Consider the following 22,427-nt stretch of genomic DNA (forward strand, 5'->3'; position numbering starts at 1 on the left):
TAATCCATCACCCGCGGTCAGTTGATCACTCCATCACCATTCTCCCCTCAGTCAATCCCATGCACTCCCTGATACTGGTTTGGATGATTTCAGAGAGGAGTCTGTATAAAACTAAATCCCCACAACTGATACCTGAGCTTGTATCTGGGTCCGTGATCGTGGACAAATCATCGCTTGGCTCATGAGTTGTCCCCTCGGGTTGCGGAGCTGGTACCGATGCTGGATCTGTAATAAACATGGGTACACGGAGGGAACAGAGGAAAACACAACTGACAACCCAGTTGAGATAAATTAAGCAGAAGAACAGAACTGACAATAAAAAACAGAACTGCGGGTGCTGGGAATCTAAAACTGAAGCAGAAAACACAGGAATGGTCTGTTGGTCAGTCAACATCTGTCGGAAGAGGAACTGAGTCAACATTTCATTTTGGAGGCCACCCAACATCTGTGATTGACACCAGAGTAACGAAGTCTCCAATATCTATCTGTCCTTATTCTCCAAGCACAGCGCATTCCATGAGTCATTATAAGGGCTGATTTATACTCATGCATACAGGCTGTGCTGCTGTACACACTGTAACCCTGATTGTCACTTCTGCGTCACTCTACGTCATAGTGAGCATGCGTCGGTGTGCGCCAAAACGCTAGTTGGCGGTGGGGTTTCTATGCCACCGTGTTGAGTTTCATCATGAGAGACATGGACGAGGAAATGTATTTGAAACATTTTCGCATGTCGGCAGGCAGATTTGACGATTTGGTTAATCTACTTCTTATCGGTGTACTAACAGCCTACAAACATGGCAGAGAAGCAACTGGAAATGCATTGGAGGAAATACAATGCTACCAAGCGGACCAATCACAGTTGTTTCAGTCTGCGTAGGGTACAGCATATATACGGCACAAATGCAGCGCGCAAGTATAAATCAGCCTTAAGACATTCACCATCCTCACTTTATTTTCCACATATCTCCATGTCACTACAATACCTTGAGGGTGGACTGCGTTAGTCTCAACACCAGGAAAGGTAGATATATTAAGCAGACAACAGTTCCCCCATGGCTATTCCCTCAAGAACAAATCATTTTGATACTGATGAGGCAGCTGATCACTCAAGAAAAAACAACAGCAGAAGAAATTTCTGTGGTTTAGTCCAAACAGGATGGTGGACAGGTCAACTGTGACCATTATCATTATCTGCCTTGTCTTATGACATCATCATTATTTGCCCTGTTATATGATGTGGGCAATCACAGTCTCCATGATCATTCTTGACATTTTTTTCTCCAGAAATGGTTCATCATTGCCTTCTTCTGGGCAATGTCTTTACAAAATGGGTGACTCCAACCAGCATCAATATGCTTTAAAGGCACTGTTTGCCTGGCTTGTTGTGTGCACCAGTTGCTGACTTAGCCATCGACCACCTCCTCCCACACATTTACATGACCCTGGATTATGTTTCAGCAGTGGCTACGCTTTGATCAAGGGTAAAATGCAGGTCAGTGGAGGGAAAGAGAGTCATATACCTCATTTGGTATGGGTTGTCACCCCACCACCCAGGTGATAGTTGACTTAATATGTAACAGGACATCTAGGAGATTCAGTGACCATGAAAAGGAGCCAGAGGATGGTGTGCACCAGGGTCTAGATATTCTGAGATTCAGCAAGAGCAATAATAACCCTTCCTCTTTCTGATTTTTATAAATGACCAGGATAAAGATGTAGAAGGGTGGGTTAGTACGTTTGCTGATCACACAAAGGTGGGAGGTATTGTGGATCGACTGGAGGGTTGTCAGAAGTTAGTGTGACATCAATAGGATGCATAATTCGGCTGGGATGTGGCAGATTGAGTTCAATCTAAATAAGTGTGAAGTGATTTTCGTCAACCAAATTCGAAGACAGAATATAATATTAATGGTAAAACTCTTGGCAGTGTGGAGGATCTGAGCGGTCTTGGGATCCATGTCCATAGGACACTCAAAGCTGCTGTGCAGGTTGTACGTTTATTGTATCATGGTATTCATTAACCATAGGACTGAGTTCAAGGGCTGTGAGGTAATGTTACAGTTATATAAGACCTTGGACAGCCCCCACCAGATCTGTCTAAATCCTTCTGTAGCCTCACTACTTCCTCAAAACTACCTGCCTCTACACCTTTCACCAATCGTCTGCAAAATTTGCGATAAAGGTATCAAATCTATCATCCAAATAACTGACAAATAATATAAACAGAATCGGTCTCAACACATGCCCTTGTGGAACACCGCGATTCCCCAGCAGCCAACCAGAACAGACTCTGTGTATTCCCACCCTTTGCCGCCTGTCATGCAGCCACTGCTTTGGCCATGCTAGAGTCTCTTCCGGAATACAACACGCTTATAGCTTTTAAACAGTGGCATGTGTGGCACCTTGCCAAAGGCCTTCTGAAAATCTGAGTACACAATGTCAACCGATTCTGCATTGCCTATCCTTCTTGTTATTTCTTCAATAAATTCCAACAGATTTGCCGTGCAGGATTTCGACGAAACTATGCTGACTACGGCCTATTTTATCATGTGCCTCCAAGTACCCTGAAACCTCATCCTTAAAAATCATCTCCAACATCTACCCAACTGCTAAGATCAGGTCTAACTGGCCTGCAGTTATTTTTCTTCTGCCTCTGTCCCTTCTTGAAGACTGCAGTGACATTTTCAATTTTCCAGTCTTCTGGAAACATTCCAGGATGTAATGATTCTCGAAAGATCTTCAGTGATGCCTCCACAATCTCTTCAGCTACCTCTTTAAGAACTGTGGTGTAACAGCTATGCAAGACATTAGTCAGGCCCCACTGGATATACTCTGTTCATTTTTAGTCACCTCACCACCGGAAGAATGTGGATACTATAGAGACAGTACAGAGAGGATCTGAAAGGATTTTGTCTGGATTGGAAGGTGTATCTTATGAGAATATGTTGAGTGCCTTTTCTTGTTGGAGTGACAGAGGATGAGAGATGACCTGATTGAGATGTATATGATGATGAGATGCAATGATCATGTGGATAGCCAGAGACTGAAATTTCTAAAATGAGTGAATTACATCCTCTTAAGTTTCTGATCTCTTTGATTGGCCACTGCCCAGATTACAAAGGAGGAATGTTTGCTAAGCTAAGGTATATTTGGGTGGATAAATCCTCTGGAACTGTCATGGTGTTCCCTTGTACCCTGCAGGAGGAAAGTGCAGAAATCCCTAGGAATCGAGCAGAATTCAAATCATTGCTCACAACACGAGGTGCTGGAAGATTGGAGAGCAGTCGTTCTGTTGTTTAAGAAAGGTGCTAAAAATAAACCTGGAAATTCAAAACCTGTGAGTCTGACATCAGTAGTGGGAAAGCTATTGGAAGTTATTTGGATAAACATCGACTAATTAATGATGGTTAGCATGGTTTCATGCTCGTAGATAGAGTCTAGCTAATCTTCTCGGGTTTTTGAGGAAGGTACCAGGGAAGTTGATGAAAGCAGCGGTATGCTGTCTACATGGACTTCAGCAAGGCATTTCACAAGGTCCTGCATGGGAAGTTGATCAAGAAGGTTCAGTCGTTGAGCATTCAAGATGAGGTAGTAAATTGTATGCGACATTGACTTTCTGTGAGAGGCCAGAGTGTAGTAGTACATGCATAAAGTGCTGGAGGAAATGGACCACGTGAATTTAACAGTCCAAAAATAGACAGTGAGATCAAATTCACCTGGTCCCTTTCGCGATCTCACTCTCTGTCTCCGGGGGCAGCTTAACCATCGATATCTATTATAAACCAACAGACTCCTACAGATACACGGACTATACATCATCCCACCTTGCTACTTATAAAAACGCCATCCCCTTCCCTCAATTCCACCGTTTCCACCCATTTGATCTCAGGATGAGGCTTTTCATTCCAGAACAAAAGAAATGTCCTCCTGTTTCAAAGAAAGGCTTCCTTCATCCACCATCAATGCTGCCCTCAAATGCACGTGTTCTAATGCATGGACACCTGCTCTACCACACTCTACCAGAGATAGCATTCCTCACCTAGGATAGGTGAGGAATAGGATAGGTGGTCTCATCTACCACCCCACCAGCCTCCGCGTGCAGCACATAATTCTCGGAAATTTCCGCCACCTCCATCTGGATCCCGCCACCAAACATATATTTTCCTCCCCCCAATTTCTGCTTTCCGTAGGGATCGCTCCCTGTGCAACAACAGACAGGATCTCCTGGTTGCACCCACTTAATCTCTGCCTCACATTCCCATTTGGATATGTCCATACATGGGCTCCTCTACTGCCATGACGAGGCCAAACTCAGGTTGGAGGAGAAACAGCTCATATACCGCCTGGGTAGTCTCCAGCCCCTTGGTATGAACATCGAATCCTCCAACTTCTGGTAATTCCCTCCCTCTCCCTTCCCCATCCCACTTTCACGCTGCCTCCTCTTCCAGCTGCCTATCACTTCTCTCAATATTCTGTCTTCTTCTACTACCCATAGTGCTTTCCACTTACATTTCTTCTTCACCTTTCTTGTCTCTCCCCTCCCTGCTTCCCCCACCCCACCCCTTGATCTTTCCTCTGATTGGCTTTTCATCTGGCACTTACCAGCCTTCCCCTTCCCTCTCTCCCCCCACCGTCTTTATAGGGCCCCTGCCCCCTCCTTCTTCAGTCCTGATGAAGGGTCTCGGCCCGAAACGTTGACTGCTCGTTTCCACGGAATCTGCCCGACCTGCTGAGTCCCTCCAGCTTGTTTGTACGTGTTGACTAGTGACTAGTGGAGTGCCATGGGGTTCGTTACTGGGTCTGATCTACTTTGTCATCAATATCAATGATCTGGATTATAAAGTCGTTAACTGGATCAGAATAATTGCAGATGACACCAAGATTAGGGATGTGGTGGCCTGCAGTGGGATCTGGACTGGTTTGAAAACTGATCTGTAAAACTGCAAATGAAAATTATTGCAGAAAATTGAGAGGTATTGCACTTCAGTAAGACCAACCAGGGTAGGTCTTTTTTATACACAGTGAATGCCCAGACACTAAGTCCATAAATCACTGAAAGTGGATTCATGGGTTGATAGATCGAAAATAAAGTTTTTGGAACATTGGCCTCATAAATCATAGTAATGAATGCAGGAGAATGGATGTTATGCAAAAGCTGTATAAAATATTGTTGAGGCATAGTTTGGAGTAATGTGTGCAGTTCCCAACACCTAGCTATTATTAATGCTTTTTGAGTTAGTGATTTAGATGCATATCATATTCTTACTGAGTTAAGTATTGTATGTAATTAGTTTTTGCTACAACAAGTGTATGGGACATTGGAAAAAAGGTTGAATTTCCCCATGGGGATGAATAAAGTATCTATCTATCTATCTATCTATCTAATTACAGGAAAGATGGAAATCAAGTATGTAGAAGATTGAGAGGTGATTTGATAGAGGTGTACAAAATTATGTGGGATATAGAAAGGGTAAATTCAAGAAGGCTTTTCCCACTAAGGTAGGGTGATCATACAACTGGAGGTTAAGAATTAAAGGTGGAAAGTTTAAGTGGAATATAAACAGAAACCCCTTCACTCAGAGGATTATGGGAGTGCAGAACAAGCTGCCAGTGCACGTTGTGCATGCAAGCTCGATTCCAAGATTAAAGAGAAGTTTGGACAGGGACATGGCCGATTGGGGTGTAGAGGGCCATGGTCCCACTCCCGGTTGATGGGAGTTTTAATGGCTTGGCACGGAGTAGATAGACTGAAAGGCATGCCTCTATACTGCACTCAACTATGACTTGAGAAGGAGTAAGTGGTAAAGTAAAAGTAGTAAAACAAGCAAAGCTAGTAAGAGAGGTCAAAGTACTAACTGTAGAACAGATGCAGTGAACTCGACAACTGGAATGATGGAAACAAAGCTGCAATCTGTGTCACAGATCAACATACGGGATATTTGAGAGAGGTGCAAGCTCAATACTCCAACTGGGAGAAGTGGATCTGGATGGAGAATGGTGGAAAGTTAAACAGTGCTCGAACATGGAGATATGGTACTTGTCATAGACTAGTAGTTCCAACTATGTTGCTTCCCTATCCAGCATAGCAGATTCCTGGCCTAGGACACACTGGAGAGGCAGATTGATCCAGAGGTGGTGGAACATAATGTTCAGACATCAGGACAAGCTGAATGAATGAATGGAACTGTCAAACAACATCCATATATCATGAGGACAGTGTTCCATGCCCTACAGCTGTTCCTATGGTCTCATGTAGCAACAGAGCAACCACAAGTAGGAAAACTAAACTGAGTCCATTCGAAGTGGCAAAAGTGCATTCTATGTCCCTGACAGAAGCCTTTGGACTCAAGGAGGCTGATATACACATTATGGCAGACAGTTAAATTTTAAACATCTTGAGGACTTTTACTTCTTTCAAACAGTTCAGTTAACCGCTGTGTGAAATGAACCCAAGTGTTCCAGTCTGGTTCAGAACAAGTTTTTGCAACATGGAGCGATCCAACAGGATGAGAACACCCTGATTAACAAAGAAATGTATAAGCAACCACTGGAAGCTTGATGGGATGGTTGTGATCAAATACCGTTAATTACAAACTGGGCAGTGAGAGTAGAACGTAAAACTGGATACACACCAGCCATTGCAAACGAGCTATAGTAATCCCAGATGAGGGCAACAACCATGGTCGATGGGCTAGTAACCTCCACACGGAGAATATGCTGCTCGGCTACAGTGAGAAAATCAGCCAGGAGGTTTCCAGCAATTTGACAAGTACCGTACATTATGAAGTTTATTCTAGTATTAGCTGTTGTTATATTTTGCCTATTATCCACGCTTACAAGGAGTTCTAATAATCACTTTTATGCTTTAACATAGTTTAAAATATTTTACTTATACAAGAGTAATCATAGATAAACTAGTTCAAAGTCACATCTTCCAGTAGTGTGCCTACTGATCTGCCTAAAATGGCAATAATAATAATAACAAACTACATAATAATTTGAAGAATAAAGAGTCTGATATTTCCACAACTTGAGGTTTTGAATATTTCCTACTTAATGCAGATACAAGATTTTCTGCCTCTAAATTCTGAGATGTAATTATTCTAAATGTGTGATTTAGAATCAGTGTTGGATTAGACTGTTTAATGTAGTCTTTTGGAAGCTTGACCATTAATTATCTGCATGGTTTTTGATAGCTACTTATATCTTTGTAACTATGTAGTTTGTTACCCTAGTGGCCATCATATGTTAAAGTTGCTGACATGAATGTTCAATATGCACCTTCGTGGCCACATTTGTATATGTCCAGAAAGCTCCAGAAGCTTCTATGTTGCTGCATTATTTAAACAGTGCGTATGTGATTGATTGACTATAATTTGGATGGAATGTTTCTTATCTGTGGGTAGAAAAACACCTGACCATATGGCAGTGCCATCTGCTTCTTTTTATGGACTCTCTTTTCTGCTACTAGCTGGTGAATGTCCATTTTCAATTTTCCTTTGTACTGTCAACATTTAATAAAACAAAGTGAAGCAACAAGTTTTGTGCCCCTTTCCTGACTTGCAAAAGAACTTTGGATTAAAACAAATCAGAAACCAACAGCTTTTAAAACAAAATCAACACAAGGCAATGAAAAAGCCACAAGGAGAGAAAACATGAAATATGAAGATAAGATGGCCAATAGTATAAAAGAGAATAGAAATAATTGAGATATATAAAAAGTAAATAAGAGGAATGAGTGGATATTGGATCACTGGGTAATTACACCAGAGAAGTAATAATGAGGAACAATGAAATGGCAGTAGACCTGAAGCATTTTGCATCAGTCTTCACTGTGGAAGATACTACCAGTGTGGCAGAACATTTAGAGTGTTATTTTGGTAGGTAAATATGATGGCAGGATATAGTATTAATGTAAGTCTCTTGGCAGTGGAGATGATCAGAGGGAGGCAGTGTGTAGTCTGAGTTCATAGGACACTCAAAGCTGCTGTGTAGATTGACTCTCTGTGGTTAAGAAGCTATAAGGTGCATTGCCCGTCATCAACTGTGGGATTGAGTTAAAGTGCCGAGAGGTAATTTTACAGCTATGGGGGACCTTGGTTAGGCTCCACTTGTAGTACTGTGCTCAGTTCTGGTCACCTCACTACAGAAAGGATGTCAAAACCATAGAAAGGGTGCAAAGGAGATTTACAAGGATGTTGCCTCGACTGGGGAACATTCCTTATGAAAATCAGTTGAGTGAACTTGCATTTTTTCCTTAGAGTGACAGAGGATGAGAAGTGACCTGATAGAGGTGGAGTTGTATCAGATGACGAGAGGCATTGATCGTGTGTATAGTCAGAGGTTTTTATCCCAGCGCTGAAAATACTAACATTAGAGGGCAGAGGAGATGTCAGGGGGTGGTGAGTGTGTGGAATGGGCTGCCAGGGTTGGTGGTGGAGGTGGATACAATATGGTATTTTAAGAGACTCCTGGATGGGTACATGCAACTTAGAAACATAGAGGTCTATGGATAATCCTAGGTAACTTCTAAATTAAGTATTCAGCACAGCATTGTGAGTCGAAGGGCCTGTATTGTGCTGTAAGTTTTCTAAATTTTCTATGTCCTCTGGAGGTTGGTAGGATATTGATTAGTCAGGGTGTCAAAGGTTACTGGGAGAAGGCAGGAGAATGGGATTGACAGTGAAAATGAATCAGCATTAATTAAATAATAGAGCGGATTCAGTCAGCTGAATTGCTTAATTCTGCTCCTATATGTTATGTCTTATTGCAGAGATGGTGGCTCAGATGCTCAGCAACCAAGTTTGAATCCTAACTTCAGATGATATCTATGAAGAGGCTTCATGATCTCCATGACGAAGCAGGTTTTGTGTGATTTTCTTAACATCAAAATCAACATTTATCTGACTTGGGAAGACAAAAAAGGGAATGATATTACCCATCTCCGGTTCGGGTGATTAAGAAAAGATGTTGGCTCAGTCTGAGAGTTGGAGGATAAGCCAAGTCACCGTATGGAGAAGTGGATGACTTTACCCAGAGGGGATGGAAAAGAAGGGAAGGATGAATGATATGGTCCTCAAAAAGGTGGAGGGACTCACAGGAGGTGGAGGAGATTGCTCAAGCTTGGTGCTCAGCAGTCATGTGGCACATGTCAGTCTCAGTGTGGGAGTGAGGACATTACATGTCAGACCAGGAGGATGAGATTCTGATAAGGCAGATTGTCTTAAACTGTGGGTACAGGAGAAGTGACCGATTTTGTGATAGACTGGAATATTCAGCATATAATTAACACTCCTCCCACGCCCACCCCCATGGTGTGTTAATGTTAATGGAGAGCGGTACCGTACCTGTACAATAAACTCTGTAGCAACAGAATGTCGGCTTCAGCCAGTACACAAAGAAAGCACCACAGTTTTTGATCTTGATTGTCCGCTTTGTTGCGCAGTTGTTTTGCTCCCAGCTGAAGCAGACAGTCCTGTGGACCTCCCCCTCTCCGATGCTGGGATGGCTACCTGAAATGGGGGTTTGTAGACATCGTAAAATATACCCGTCTCCCCGGTGCAATGGGAAATGTGCAAACAGACCCACTGCAAAGCCATTGTTCACAACCCGCAGTCTGGACCGGGCTCAGTCAATGTGAGCTGCTGACCTCCCCACAGCCACACCTCGTCTCAGAGGACAGCTTCTGATAATGAGACCTTGTGGGTCACTGTCCAATGAAACACAAGTCCTTACCCTGGTGCTTTGGCACCAATGAAGCTATGTGAAGATGACCCACTGTTGAATAACTCCAAAGAGAATCAGAGACCCCCGCAAGCTCAGAAAATATCTAAAATATCCAAATCTGATGACATGAAATTTAAAATAATTACAACATGAAAATGAAGGAATGATTTTAACTGAAAATTTTGCAGTTTTATCACTCAGTAGCAAATCAAGGCAATTGGACGTGTTTATAGGTCTGAAAAACACAGGGATTTGTGTTTTTTTAATCTTCAAGACAACATAGCAAGTCCAGTTTCCTTGATTTGTAACTGCTTGAAATGCAATAACTTGGGTGACTGAGAAACTTCATAGACATAACAGTTTCATTGAAAAATTACATTGGTTTATTAATTACCTCATGAACTATGGGCTGCTGTGGAATACATTCAACACCCTGGATGCTGCTCCTTCACTGAAATTGCACCAGGTCTTAACTAGAGTGGGTTTAACTGGCAGATCCAATGACCAGCGACATGTAGTACCAGGGATCTCCAGGAAGCTGATGCCCCACTGTTCAGTTCCTTGTAGATCCAGGCTTGTAACATGGCTTACATCACTGGAGAACATTTCTCAGAGATGACGAGATCTGTTTATGTATAAGGGGTCATCTGACATGAACTGTGTCTAGTCTGCCTTACCTGAAAAGTAACCAAGATCTGTTGTTGCACACGATGACCTTACCGTTTAACCAGCCTGGACCTTTCCCGGAGCACTTGTATGGTGGAACAACAGTCTCAGGAATCCTCCACCCACCAGAACTGAAAAAGAAATAGCATCTCTGTCCTCAACTGACCAACCACTGTGAGAACAAGCAGGAACTGCAGCCCATTCCATTGGTTTAATATTGTCCCTAATCTCAGGAAACCCTGTTTGATATTTGATGTAAAATATTCTGCAGATGCAGGAAATCTTGAGCAACACTCGTGAAGTGCTGCAGAAACTCAGCAAGCAAGGCAAAGTTCAAAGTAAAATTTATTATCAGAGTACATTCCATAACCACATACAACTCTGAGGTTCCTTTTCTGTGGGCATACTGAGGAAAATCTTTAGAACAATAACTGTAAACAAGATCAGTAAACTGTAAACCCCATGACTGTGAACTGTAAATAAACTGTGCAAATGCTGATATTAAGTGCAGCATTTGTGGACAATAAACACGTAAGATTTTGAGCTGAGACACTCCAACCAAACTGGAAGGGAGCAGAAGCAGAAGATAGCCTACTCACCCCCTTCTCTTCTCCTCCCTGGCCTCTTGTCTGGGTCATCACCTCCCTCTGGCTCCCACCTCGTTCCCTTTACTGCACTGTCCACTTCTGTCAGATTCTTCCTTCCTCAATGCTCTGTCTCTTCTAAGCATCAAATCCCAGCATCTCATATTGTCCCCAACTTTGCGCTCTCCTGGTCTCATCTATCACCTTCCAGCTTGTACTCCTCTTCAACCCCCCACATCTCTGTAACCTTTCTTTCCAGGCTGGATGAAGGGTCTTGGCTTAAAATGTTGAGTATTTATTCCTGATTTATTTATTTATTTATTTATGCGTGACCTGCTGAGTTTCTCTAGTATTTCCCAATTTGTGCTTTTCTCTATTCCATCAACGTCTCATCATTTGGAAAGGGGCTGTGAGCTTTCCATTTCCTACATTTATTCCCAGCCACATGACTGAATGATGATCCCAGAATTTTTGCACCCACTCCCTGTTCCATGCCTGTAACTCCCACTCCAGGTTTAACTGAGAACCCCGTCTCCGTATCCAAAACTTGTCCCATTTCTTTGACCAATGACTCCAATCCCTGTGTCTCCATTCCATTCTACAGGACGATCGCATACAACCACATTCATTCCTTGTCCCAGACACAAAGATATTTATGAACGCTGTCACATCCCTGTAACAAAATAAATAAATTCCCCTTCACATTCCCCTTGTTACCCCACGTTTTCTGTGTCATTGATAGATATTAGTTTAATTGTCCTCTGCCATTACCTCTTAAATCGGTACCACCCCTCTGTCCGGGTTTCATCATTCATGTATCTACTGCATTCTTCCGATGAACAATCCGTGCTCCTCCAGGGCTGATCCAGGATAGTGTGGTTTACACACGGATCACCGAGTGTGGAATCTGCAGCAAGAGTATGCTCCGTGTCAATGGTACAAACAATGAGGTTTATTAGCCTTATTGAATAACATTACTGTTAGTGTTAATGCTGTTTGTAGCTTACCCCAGCTCCACCACCCTCAGTTGCTCTCTCTAAAATAATGGTCATCTACTCACATAAATACTGTCAGTGCAGTTTCAACAGTCTGCTCTTTATTGAATTGGTGGCAGTATCATTGGATTATGCTGTAAAGAAACATCCATGCTGACGGTGACTATCCCTCACTCCTATCAGGCCCAACATTGTCCATAGCCCTTCTTTGCCTAAATGATTCAAACTCATCTAGACATAAATTCTGCCAACAACCACTCTCCGAGACAGTGCAATCCATGTATTTGCTGCTACGTGGGTTAAGGTCTCCTTTACAAAGCCCATAAATCACTGCTATACATTCCCTAGTCCTTAATTTTATCTACCACTGATACAAGACCATAAGATGTAGGGGCAGAATTAGGCCACTTGGCCGATTGAGTTTGCTCCACAATTTCAACGTGGCTGATACATTTTTCCTCTCAGCCCCAATCAGAATTAGAATTATGTTAGTTATTACCGGCATATGAAGTGAAAATTGTTAACTTCGTAGCAGCAGTTCAATGCAATACATAAAATAGAAGAAAGTAATAATAATAATAATAATAATAATAATAATAATAATAATAATAATAGTAAATCACTTATTTATTATACTTTATACAGTAAATGTATATTGAATAGAATAAAAAAAATTGTGCCATAAAACAGGAATACTATTTTTTTTTAAACTGAGGTAGGATACAATATCTATTTAGGAATTGGATGGCTGCTCCTGAATCGCTGATTGTTTGATTTCAGGCTTCTGTACCAGGTCCTACCTGATAGTGACAGTGAGAAAAGGGCATGCGCTGGGTGGTGGAGGTCCTTAGTAATGGACGGCGTTTTTCTGAGACACCACTCCGTGCATATATCCTGAGTACTTTGTAGGCTAGTACCCAAGATGGAGCTGACTAAATTTCTACAGCTTCTTTCAATCCTGTGCATTAGTTTCACCCTTTCCCCATCCCAGACAGTAATACAGCCTGTCAGAATGCTCTCCACAGTACATCTAGAGACGTTTTTGAGTGTATTTGTTAACATACCAAATCTCTTCAAACTTGTATTAAGGTATTGTCGCTGCCTTGCCTTTTTTTTTATAACTGCAATGATATGTTGGGACCAGGTTAGGTCCTCAGAGATCTTGACACCCAGGAACTTGAAACTGCTCACTCTCTCCACTTCTGACTCCGCTATGAAGATTGATATGTGTTCCTTCGTCTTACCCTTCCAAAAGTCCACAATCAGCTCTTTCGTCTTACTGATGTTGAATGCCGGGTTATTGCTGCGATACCACTCCACTAATTGGCATAACTCACTGCTGTACCCCCTCACTTCACCACCTGAGATTCTACCAACAATGGTTATATTGTCAGCTAATTTGTAGATCGTATTTGAGCTATGCCTAGACACCCAGACATGTGGGTATTCGGGATAGGAAGTTGAGGATCCAATTGCAGAGAGAGGTACACAGGCCCAGGTTCTGCAACTTCTAAATCAGGATTGGGAGAATAATGGTATTAAATGCTGAGCTGTAGTCGATGAACAGCATCCTGACGTAGGTGCTTGTGATGTCCAGGTTGTCTATAGTCGCGTGGAGAGTTATTGAGATTGCAACTGCCATGGACTTATTGTGGCAATAGGCAAATTGCAGTGGGTCCAGGTCCTTGCTGACACAGGAGGTCAGTCTAGTCATGACCAATTTCTTAAAGCACTTCATCACTGGCGATGTGAGTGCTACCGAGCGATAGTTTTTTAAAGAGGCTCAGGTTATTCATTTTAGTCACTGGTATAATTGTTGCCTTTTTGAAGCAAGTGGGACCTTCCACCCGTAGCAGTGAGAGGTTGAAAATGTCCATAATTACTCCCACCAGTTGGTCGGCACAGGTTTTCAGAGCCTCACCAGGTACTCCACCTGGACCTTCCACATTACAAAGGTTCACTCTCCTTAAAGACAGCCTAACATTGTCCTCTGAGACAGAGATCACAGTCATCAGGTACTCCACCGGGACCTTCCGCCTTACAAAGGTTCACTCTCCTTAAAGACAGCCTAACATTGTCCTCTGAGACAGAGATCACAGTCATCAGGTACTCCACCGGGACCTTCCGCCTTACAAAGGTTCACTCTCCTTAAAGACAGCCTAACATCATCCTCTGAGACGGAGATCACAGTCATCAGGTACTCCACCGGGACCTTCCGCCTTACAAAGGTTCACTTTCCTTAAAGACAGCCTAACATCGTCCTCTGAGACAGAGGTCACAGTCATCAGGTACTCCACCGGGACCTTCCACCTTACAAAGGTTCACTCTATTTAAAGACAGCCTAACATCATCCTCTGAGACAGAGATCACAGTCATCAGGTGCAGCAGGGATCTTCACAGCTGCAGTTGAAATCTCCCTTTCAAAGCGGGCATAAAAGCATTGGTAGTGAAGCATCGTTGCTATTCATGCTATTCACTTTCGCTTTGTAGGAAGTAATGTCGTGCAAACCTTGTCAGAATTTCCGTGCATCCAATGTCGCTTCCAACATCATTTGAAATTATCTCTTTGCTCTTGAAATAGCGCATCACAAATCTTACCTAGTTTTCTGGTACAGACCTAGATCGCCGGACGTGAATGCCACAGATCTAGCCTTCAGCAGACGAGTTACCTCTTGGTTCATCCACTACTTTTGGTTTGGGACTGTGCAGTAATTCTTTGTGGGCATACATTCATCCATACAGGTTTTAATGAAGTCAGTAACAACTGCAGCATACTCATACAGGTTCGAAGCTGAATCCCTGAATACAGTCCAGTCCAACAATTCAAAGCAATCCTGTAAGGGCTCCTGTGCTTCCCTTGTCCAACCTTCTTGGTCCTCACTGCTGGCACAGCAGTCTTCAGTCTCTGCCTATACTTAGAGGGCAGAAGTACAGCTAGGTGATCAAACTTCCTGAAGTGAGGGTGACGAATAGTACGGTAGTCGTTCTTGATGATCGTGTAGTAATGGTCCACAGTGTTGTTTCCTCTGGTATTGCAAGTGATCTGTTGACGTTAACTGCATTGCGACTTTTTTTCCAGACTGGCCTATTTAAAATCTCTCAAAATACTGGTGGAGGTATTAAGGTGCACTGTTTCGTGCATGTTCATCCCATTGTTCAGATCATCTAAAGCCTGATTGTCTTTGGCATGAGGTGGAATGTGTACTGCTACCAAAATGACCCCAGAGAATTCTTGTGATAGGTAAAAGGTCACACTTAATCGCTAGATATTCCAGGTCTGGTGAGCAGAATTGGGACAATACTGATATGTTTTGTGCACCAAGATGAGTTCATCATGAGGGATACTCGTCAACCTCTGCTTTAGAGACACTCTATTGATCTAACCTGATGGTGTATGGTCAACCTGTCAATCTGAATCACTGCATCCAGTATAGAAGGAGTTAACCAGGATTTCATGAAACAAGGGACGCACTGTCCTAATGTCCCTCTGATTCACTACCCTAGCTCTGAAATCATTCATTTTTATTCACCAGAGACTGCACGTTTGTTGGCAAGATGATCTCCTGCCTTCTCCACATATCCCTTCATGGCCCTGACCCATCAAGAATCTATCAGACTCTGCCTTAAGTATACATAAAGACGGCCTCCTGAGTCATCCGTAGCAACGAATTCCACAGATTCACCACTAACTGGCTAAAGATATTCCTCCATATCTCTGTTCTTAAAGGGTGACACTATGTTCCGAGGCGGTGTCATTTGGTCCTGGACTCTCTGACCAGAGGAAGTATCCTCACTACATCCACCTTTCATCAGTAGACAGGCTTCAATGAGGTTTCCCCTTATTCTTCTGAATTCTAGTGAGAGCATGCCCCGAGCCATCAAACATTACTACAAGCTGTTCAATTCTGGACCCTCAGCAGTTTCAGAACATCCTTCTAAAATAAGGTGCGCAGACCTGCTCATCATACTCCAAGTGAGGCCTCACCAGTGCTTTATAAATCCTCAACATTGCATCCTTGCTTTTATATTCTACTCATCTTGTATTGAATAGTAACATTGTATTTATCTTCCTCACCACTGACTCAACCTGCTAATTAACCTCTGCGGAATCCTGTACAAAAACTCCCAAGTTCGTTTGCAACTCAGATTTTTGAATTTCTCTCCATTTAGAAAATGTCTAACCTTTCATTTCTTCCAACAAAGTGCAAGACCATACACTTCCCAACACTGAATTCAATCTGCCATGCTTTTGCCCATTCTCCTAATCCTTCTCTCACCACTATAATTCCTCAAAGCTACATGCCTCTCCACCTATCGTCATATTGTCTGCAGACTTTGCAACATAACCATTAATTCAGTATCATTGACATAGGAAATGTTACCTGCAGCTTAACCTCTCAGTACCCTTACATTTTATACACCAATATAGTATTTTTCTTCTTTGCCCAGGAGAACATGCCTAATCTCTCCATCATAATTGAATCACTCCAACCTGGTGATCTACCATTGCATTACCCCTGCATTCTTCCCATGGTCTGCTGACCAAAACCACCCCAATGTCTGACCAGGTTTTATAAAGTTATGCATTCTGTACCCCAACTAATAAAGATCTGTATCACATATTAATTCACAAATAGCTGGCTTGTCATCTCCATAGAATGTCCACACATTGTCCTTCAATCTTCCTTCATACTCTAGCATTCATGGTGTGCATTAAAGTCTTATTAGTCGTCCCAACCTGAATGCATTTATAAATTAATCTAAACTAATCTAATCTGTATCAAATTGCATTTGCTAGTCCATGCAGCATCTTCAGACATCTTTACTGTACCAATACATGGATCTCTCTGTGTAGTCTGACAAACTCCAGCACCGTAACACACTCACCAATCTTCATGCCGTCAGGGAATTTACTATCACACCTCACATGTCTACACCCAAGTAATTCAAGTATATGCACCTCCATTCAATTTATAGAGTGGTGGGTACCTGGTACACCCTGGCAGGAGTGGTGGTGGAGACAGATACATTGAGGACATTTAAGAAACATAGAAACTCATTTAGATGATAGAAAGAAAAGGAGAGTCATGTATGAGGGGAGGATTCGGTTAAAGACCAGCACAATGTCATGCACTGCAGAGCCTGTACTGTGCCGTAATATCCTACGTTCTGGAATTACACTGCATTCCCAGTGATATCTCAGATAATGCTGCAGAGCAGATTTACTCGGTAACTGCCTGGTACGGGATGTGACAGTTTGGGCTTGAGAACAAACATGAGGAAATCTGCAGATGCTGGAAATTCAAACAACAACACACACACAAAATGCTGGTGGAACACAGCAGGCCAGGCAGCATCTACAGTGAGAAGCGCTGTCGACATTTCGGGCCGAGACCCTTCGTCAGGACTAACCGAAAGGAAAGATAGTACGAGACTTGGTTGAAAGTAGTGGGGGGAGGGGGAAATGCGAAATGATAGGAGAAGACCGGAGGGGGTGGGAAGAAGCTAAGAGCTGGAAAGGTGATTGGCGAAAGTGATACAGAGCTGGAGAAGGGAAAGGATCATGGGACGGGAGGCCTCGGGAGAAAGAAGGGTGGGGGGAACACCAGAGGGAGATGGAGAACAGGCAAACAAGTAAATATGCCAGGAATGGGGTAAGAAGGGAAGGAGGGGCATTAACGGAAGTTAGAGAAGTCAATGTTCACGCTATCAGATTGGAGGCTACCCGGCCGGTATATAAGGTGCTGTTCCTCCAACCTGAGTTTGGATTCATTTTGACAGTAGAGGAGGCCATGGATAGACAAATCAGAATGGGAATGGACAGTAGAGGAGGCCATGGATAGACATATCAGAATGGGAATGGACAGTAGAGGAGGCCATGGATAGACATATCAGAATGGGAATGGACAGTAGAGGAGGCCATGGATAGACAAATCAGAATGGGAATGGACAGTGGAGGAGGCCATGGATAGACATATCAGAATGGGAATGGGACGTGGTTTTAAAATGTGTGGCCACTGGGAGATACTGCTTTTTCAGCGGACCGAGCGTAGGTGTTTAGCAAAACGGTCTCCCAGTCTGCGTCGGGTCTCACCAATATATAAAAGGCCACACCAGGAGCACTGGACGCAATATACCACACCAGCCGGCTCACAGGTGAAGTGTCGCCTCACCTGGAAGGACTGTCTGGGGCCTTCAGTGGTGGTAAGGGAGGAAGTGTAAGGGCAGGTATAGCACTTGTTCCGTTTCCAAGGTTTAGTGTAAGGAAGGAGATTGGTGGGAAGGGATGGAGGGGACGAGTGGACAAGGGAATCTCGTTGGGAGAGATCCCTGCGAAAAGCAGAAAGAGTGGGGGAGGGAAAACTGTGTTTGGTAGTGGGATCCCGTTGGAGGTGTGGAAGTTACGGAGAATTTTTACGTTGGACCTGGAGGCTCGTGGGGTGGTAGGTAAGGACAAGGGGAACCCTATCCTAAGTGGGGTGGCGGGCGGATGGGGTGAGGGCAGATGTGCGGGAAATGGGAGAGATGCGTTTGAGAGCAGAGTTGATGGTGGACGAAGGGAAGCCCCTTTGTTTAAAAAAAGGAAGACATCAACGAAAAAGGATTTCAGGACGAAGGAGATGTCTCCTTTTAAATGAAATGGATATTGTAAATTACCTATCATTCATTGCCAATGGGAAACAAGCACAAGGGAACTCTTAGGAAATTATGAAAAATAAAAAATGTTGCAGGGTTACAATGAAATAAGCAAGAGGGGGTAAGGTGGAACACTGAAGGCTAGTAATAACACAATGGGAGGAATAGTCTCTGTCATTCTTTGAAGGCACACAGTCAGCCATTCAGGATCAGCTTCTTGCCTTTTGCCATACGATTTTTAAATGGACCTTGAGGCCATGAACACTACCTCTCTACTTTGTTAATATATATTGTTCCTGTTTTTTCACTTTAATCATTACACACACACACACACACACACACACACACACACACACACACACACACACACACACACACACACACACACACACACACACACACACACACACACACACACACACACACACCTGGAATTGATTGATTCATTTATTTTTTTCTTTCCATATTATCTTGTACTGCAGCTGCTAAGTTGACAAATTTCATGACACATGCTGGAGATAATAAACTAGATTGTGATCCTGGCATGACATGTACAGAAGACAATTGTTCAGTGTTCATGAAACTATGAGTCACTCCACCAAAGAAAAGATGCAATGGTAAAACTGAATGTGCAGAATCCACGTAGGAAAAAACACTCTCTTCCTTGGGTGTGTAATAACTAAACAGAGACTAACCTGTAAAACATCATGACAGTGTAATTGTAAGGGTCTAGCCACATGTGCAAAAAACATGCTGCATCAAACTCTACATGTTGGACAGTCTGCTTCAGAGGAACGTATGAGACAGAGTCCTTTAGGGGTACTGATGACTCAGGATATCACAGAATTTCCCCTCCCCCCTCACACCTCTGTGTGAATGAGAGCAGTGACATACCTGTACAGTACACAAAGTTAACACCAGGTGTCGGCTTCAGCAGGTACACAAAGTAGCCAATGCAATTTTTGATCTTAATATGCAGGCAAGTGTTGTTGCTTCCAGGTGTGCTGTTTCCATTCTCGGTGAAGCAAACACTTCTCATCACCTCCCCCTCTGTCACAGTAGGATGGGAACCTGGAATAAGGTTAATACAAGTTTAGTTGTCATTCAACCATCCATGAATACAGACAAACAAAACATGTTACTCCAGGGCCGAAGTGAAAAACACAGTGCCAACGGTAATACACAGCACAAGGCACATATAACATCTATCAGATAGCAGTTAAACATACAATCACTTAATAATATAATATAGTCCATTCCCGAGACCATGAATGTGTTGGCAAGAGCAAGCCCGCAGCAATATGCAGTTGAACCCAGTCCAGCTGATCTTGCACTGAGTGGCCACTGGAGGGCAGCACGGATGCCAACACGGTCACCACGTCAACTGCGTCGGGCACTGACTCAGATACCTCTGTCCCAGACAGCTGCAAAAAGGCGACACCACAGCATGATGCCTGGTCCTCATGACAGCTGATCCCAACAATAAACCAGTGAACTAGACATTCAGCATTCCATATTACCAATGTCCAACAGGGCCTTGCGATCATATTAGAAACAACTATAACCCTATCACAAGCTGTTAGACTGAACATCACCTTCGCGCACCAATTCTAACACAGAACCCAACAAGTCCAGTTCCACCACCAAGGAGCAACCTACTGATGAAGTAGACCTGCAGTACTTGAAGTAATTCTTAATTCCCAGGTTATGATTGAAAGTAAAAATGGTTTTAAAAAAGACATCTCTTATTGGTTCTTCATCTGTGTGTGCTGCCATCTTACCAGACGGCAAACAGAATAAATTGTACCCAGCCCCACAGGGAGTGTGAATTTGGACCATTCTAATGCAGTGTTCAGATTAACCGATGATCTGGTCTGGCCTCAGTCAATGGCAAGCTGTTGCTTTCAACCCCACCCCACCCTGCAATCCAAACTCGCTGCCACAGATCCTGCACCCCGAGACCAGCTCCTGCTGGTGAGAGCCTGTGGGCCCAGGGCTTGGACAAGAAACTCCACCCTCACCCCTGATGCACATTAGACAGCCGGTGAAGCTGCACCACCAGGCCAAATGATCACATTTCAAATAAAACATTGTTTCACAGAGAGCCCTTCACATGTTCAACACTTATTACAGTTAACCATAATACCAAAATAAAAATGGTTAGGTAACTCTCTAAATTTGGCTCCAGCTGCTAAGGGCTTGTAGTTCTCCTTGTTTACCCTGGCGGTCACTGAAGCACTGGAAGATTTGGAAAGCCAAGTGTTAAGTTAGTGTTAGGCAAAGGTATTTTATGCAGCATGCACAAAAAGCTGGAGAAACTCAGCAGCCCAGGCAGCATCTGTGGAAAAGAGTAAAGAGTCAGTGATTTAGGCTGAGAATTTTCATCAGGACCGGGGAGAAGAAAAGATGAGAAGACAGAAGAGTAATGTGGGGGAAGGGGAGGAAGAACTACAAGGTGGTAGGTGATCGGTAAAACCGGGAGAAGGGGAGGGTTGAAGTAAAGATCTGGGAAGTCGATTGCTTAAAGAGATAAAGGGCTGGAGAAGGGGGAATCTGACAGGACAGGGCAGAAGACCATTGAAGAAAGGGAAAGGAGAGGAGCACAAGTATTTAATGGGCAGGTAAGGAGATGAGATGAGAGAGGGAAACAGGGATGGGTGAATGGTGAAAGTGGGAGCAATTAAGTTAAATTGTAGAGCCAACAGAGGATAAAGTGGGATAGAGGAAAATGAGTCTCTGAAAAGAAGTATTTGAAAAGCATAGCTTCCCTCTGCACAGTAGGGGACTGGAGCCATTTGGCATTACAAGAATGCTAATGAAGGATTGTAGCGTAACAGTTAGCGTATACTAATTCTGAAGTGTTGCCGCGTGGCCAAGTGGTTAAGCTGTTCGTCAAGTGATCAGAAGGTCACTAGTTTGAGCCTTAGCTGAGGCTACATGTGTGTCCTTGAGTAAGGCACTTAACCACACATTGATCTGCGACAACACCGATGCCCAGCTGTATTGGTTGCCCTTCCCTTGGACAACATCGGTGGTGTGGAGTGGGGAGACTTGCAGCTTGGGCAACTGCCAGTCTTCCTTTAATAAAAAACGTGGCCCAGGCTTGCACCCTGGAAACTTTCCAATGCACAAATCCATGGTCTATCAAGACTAACGGAGGCCGACACACACTAAGTCTGAGTATTATTGACCTGTTATGTATAGATTCATCATGCAAATAGGGGTCTGAAGAAACACAATATTACCAATTGGTCAGTATCTGTAACTACTTCTGTACAGAAATGGCACTTCTATGTTCAAACTTCAGAACAGTGGTGGGCATAAGTAAAAGCAGCATGATTGAGGAGTTAATTGGTGACAAAGCCACTACCCAGCTAAGCAGATAAGGAAGTCAAAGACTATTGAGATTCAGTGATACTCAGGGACATTCACTGGTCTTGCAATCATATTGTTTTGAAGCATAACTCTGAGGGTTCTGATACTACTGAATATTAATAGATAGAGTGGATAGCCAGCGCCTCTTCCCCGGGGCACCACTGCTCAATACAAGAGGACATGGCTTTTAGGTCAGAGGTAAGAAGTTCAAAGGGGATATTAAAGGAAGGTTTTTTACTCAGACTGCTTGGTGCGTGGAATGCACTGCCTGAGTCAGTGCTGGAGGCAGATACACTAGTGAAATTTAAGACACTACTCAGCAGATATATAGAGGAATTTAAGTTGGGGCGTTATAAGAGAGGCAGGGTTTAAGAGCCGGCACAACATTGTGGGCCAAAGGGCCTGTACTGTGCTGTACTATTCTATGTTCTAATAGTGAGGG

General features: G+C 43.4%; 1 protein-coding gene across 1 annotated transcript in view; it reads right to left on the minus strand.

Moving 5' to 3' along the window:
* Nucleotides 1–19,649, minus strand: part of LOC140723194 (uncharacterized) — a 55,766-nt gene extending 36,117 nt beyond the window's left edge. The window contains exons 1-5 of the mRNA XM_073037802.1: nt 19,505–19,649; nt 11,751–11,886; nt 10,450–10,526; nt 9,351–9,515; nt 133–225 (exon numbers count right to left, since the gene is read on the minus strand). Coding sequence (XP_072893903.1) covers nt 133–225; nt 9,351–9,515; nt 10,450–10,526; nt 11,751–11,886; nt 19,505–19,649 — 616 coding nt within the window. The remainder of the gene's footprint in view (nt 1–132; nt 226–9,350; nt 9,516–10,449; nt 10,527–11,750; nt 11,887–19,504) is intronic.
* Between the last annotated feature and the right edge of the window lie 2,778 nt (nt 19,650–22,427).

Source organism: Hemitrygon akajei, unplaced genomic scaffold, assembly GCF_048418815.1.
Source record: "Hemitrygon akajei unplaced genomic scaffold, sHemAka1.3 Scf000104, whole genome shotgun sequence".
Lineage (NCBI taxonomy): Eukaryota > Metazoa > Chordata > Chondrichthyes > Myliobatiformes > Dasyatidae > Hemitrygon > Hemitrygon akajei.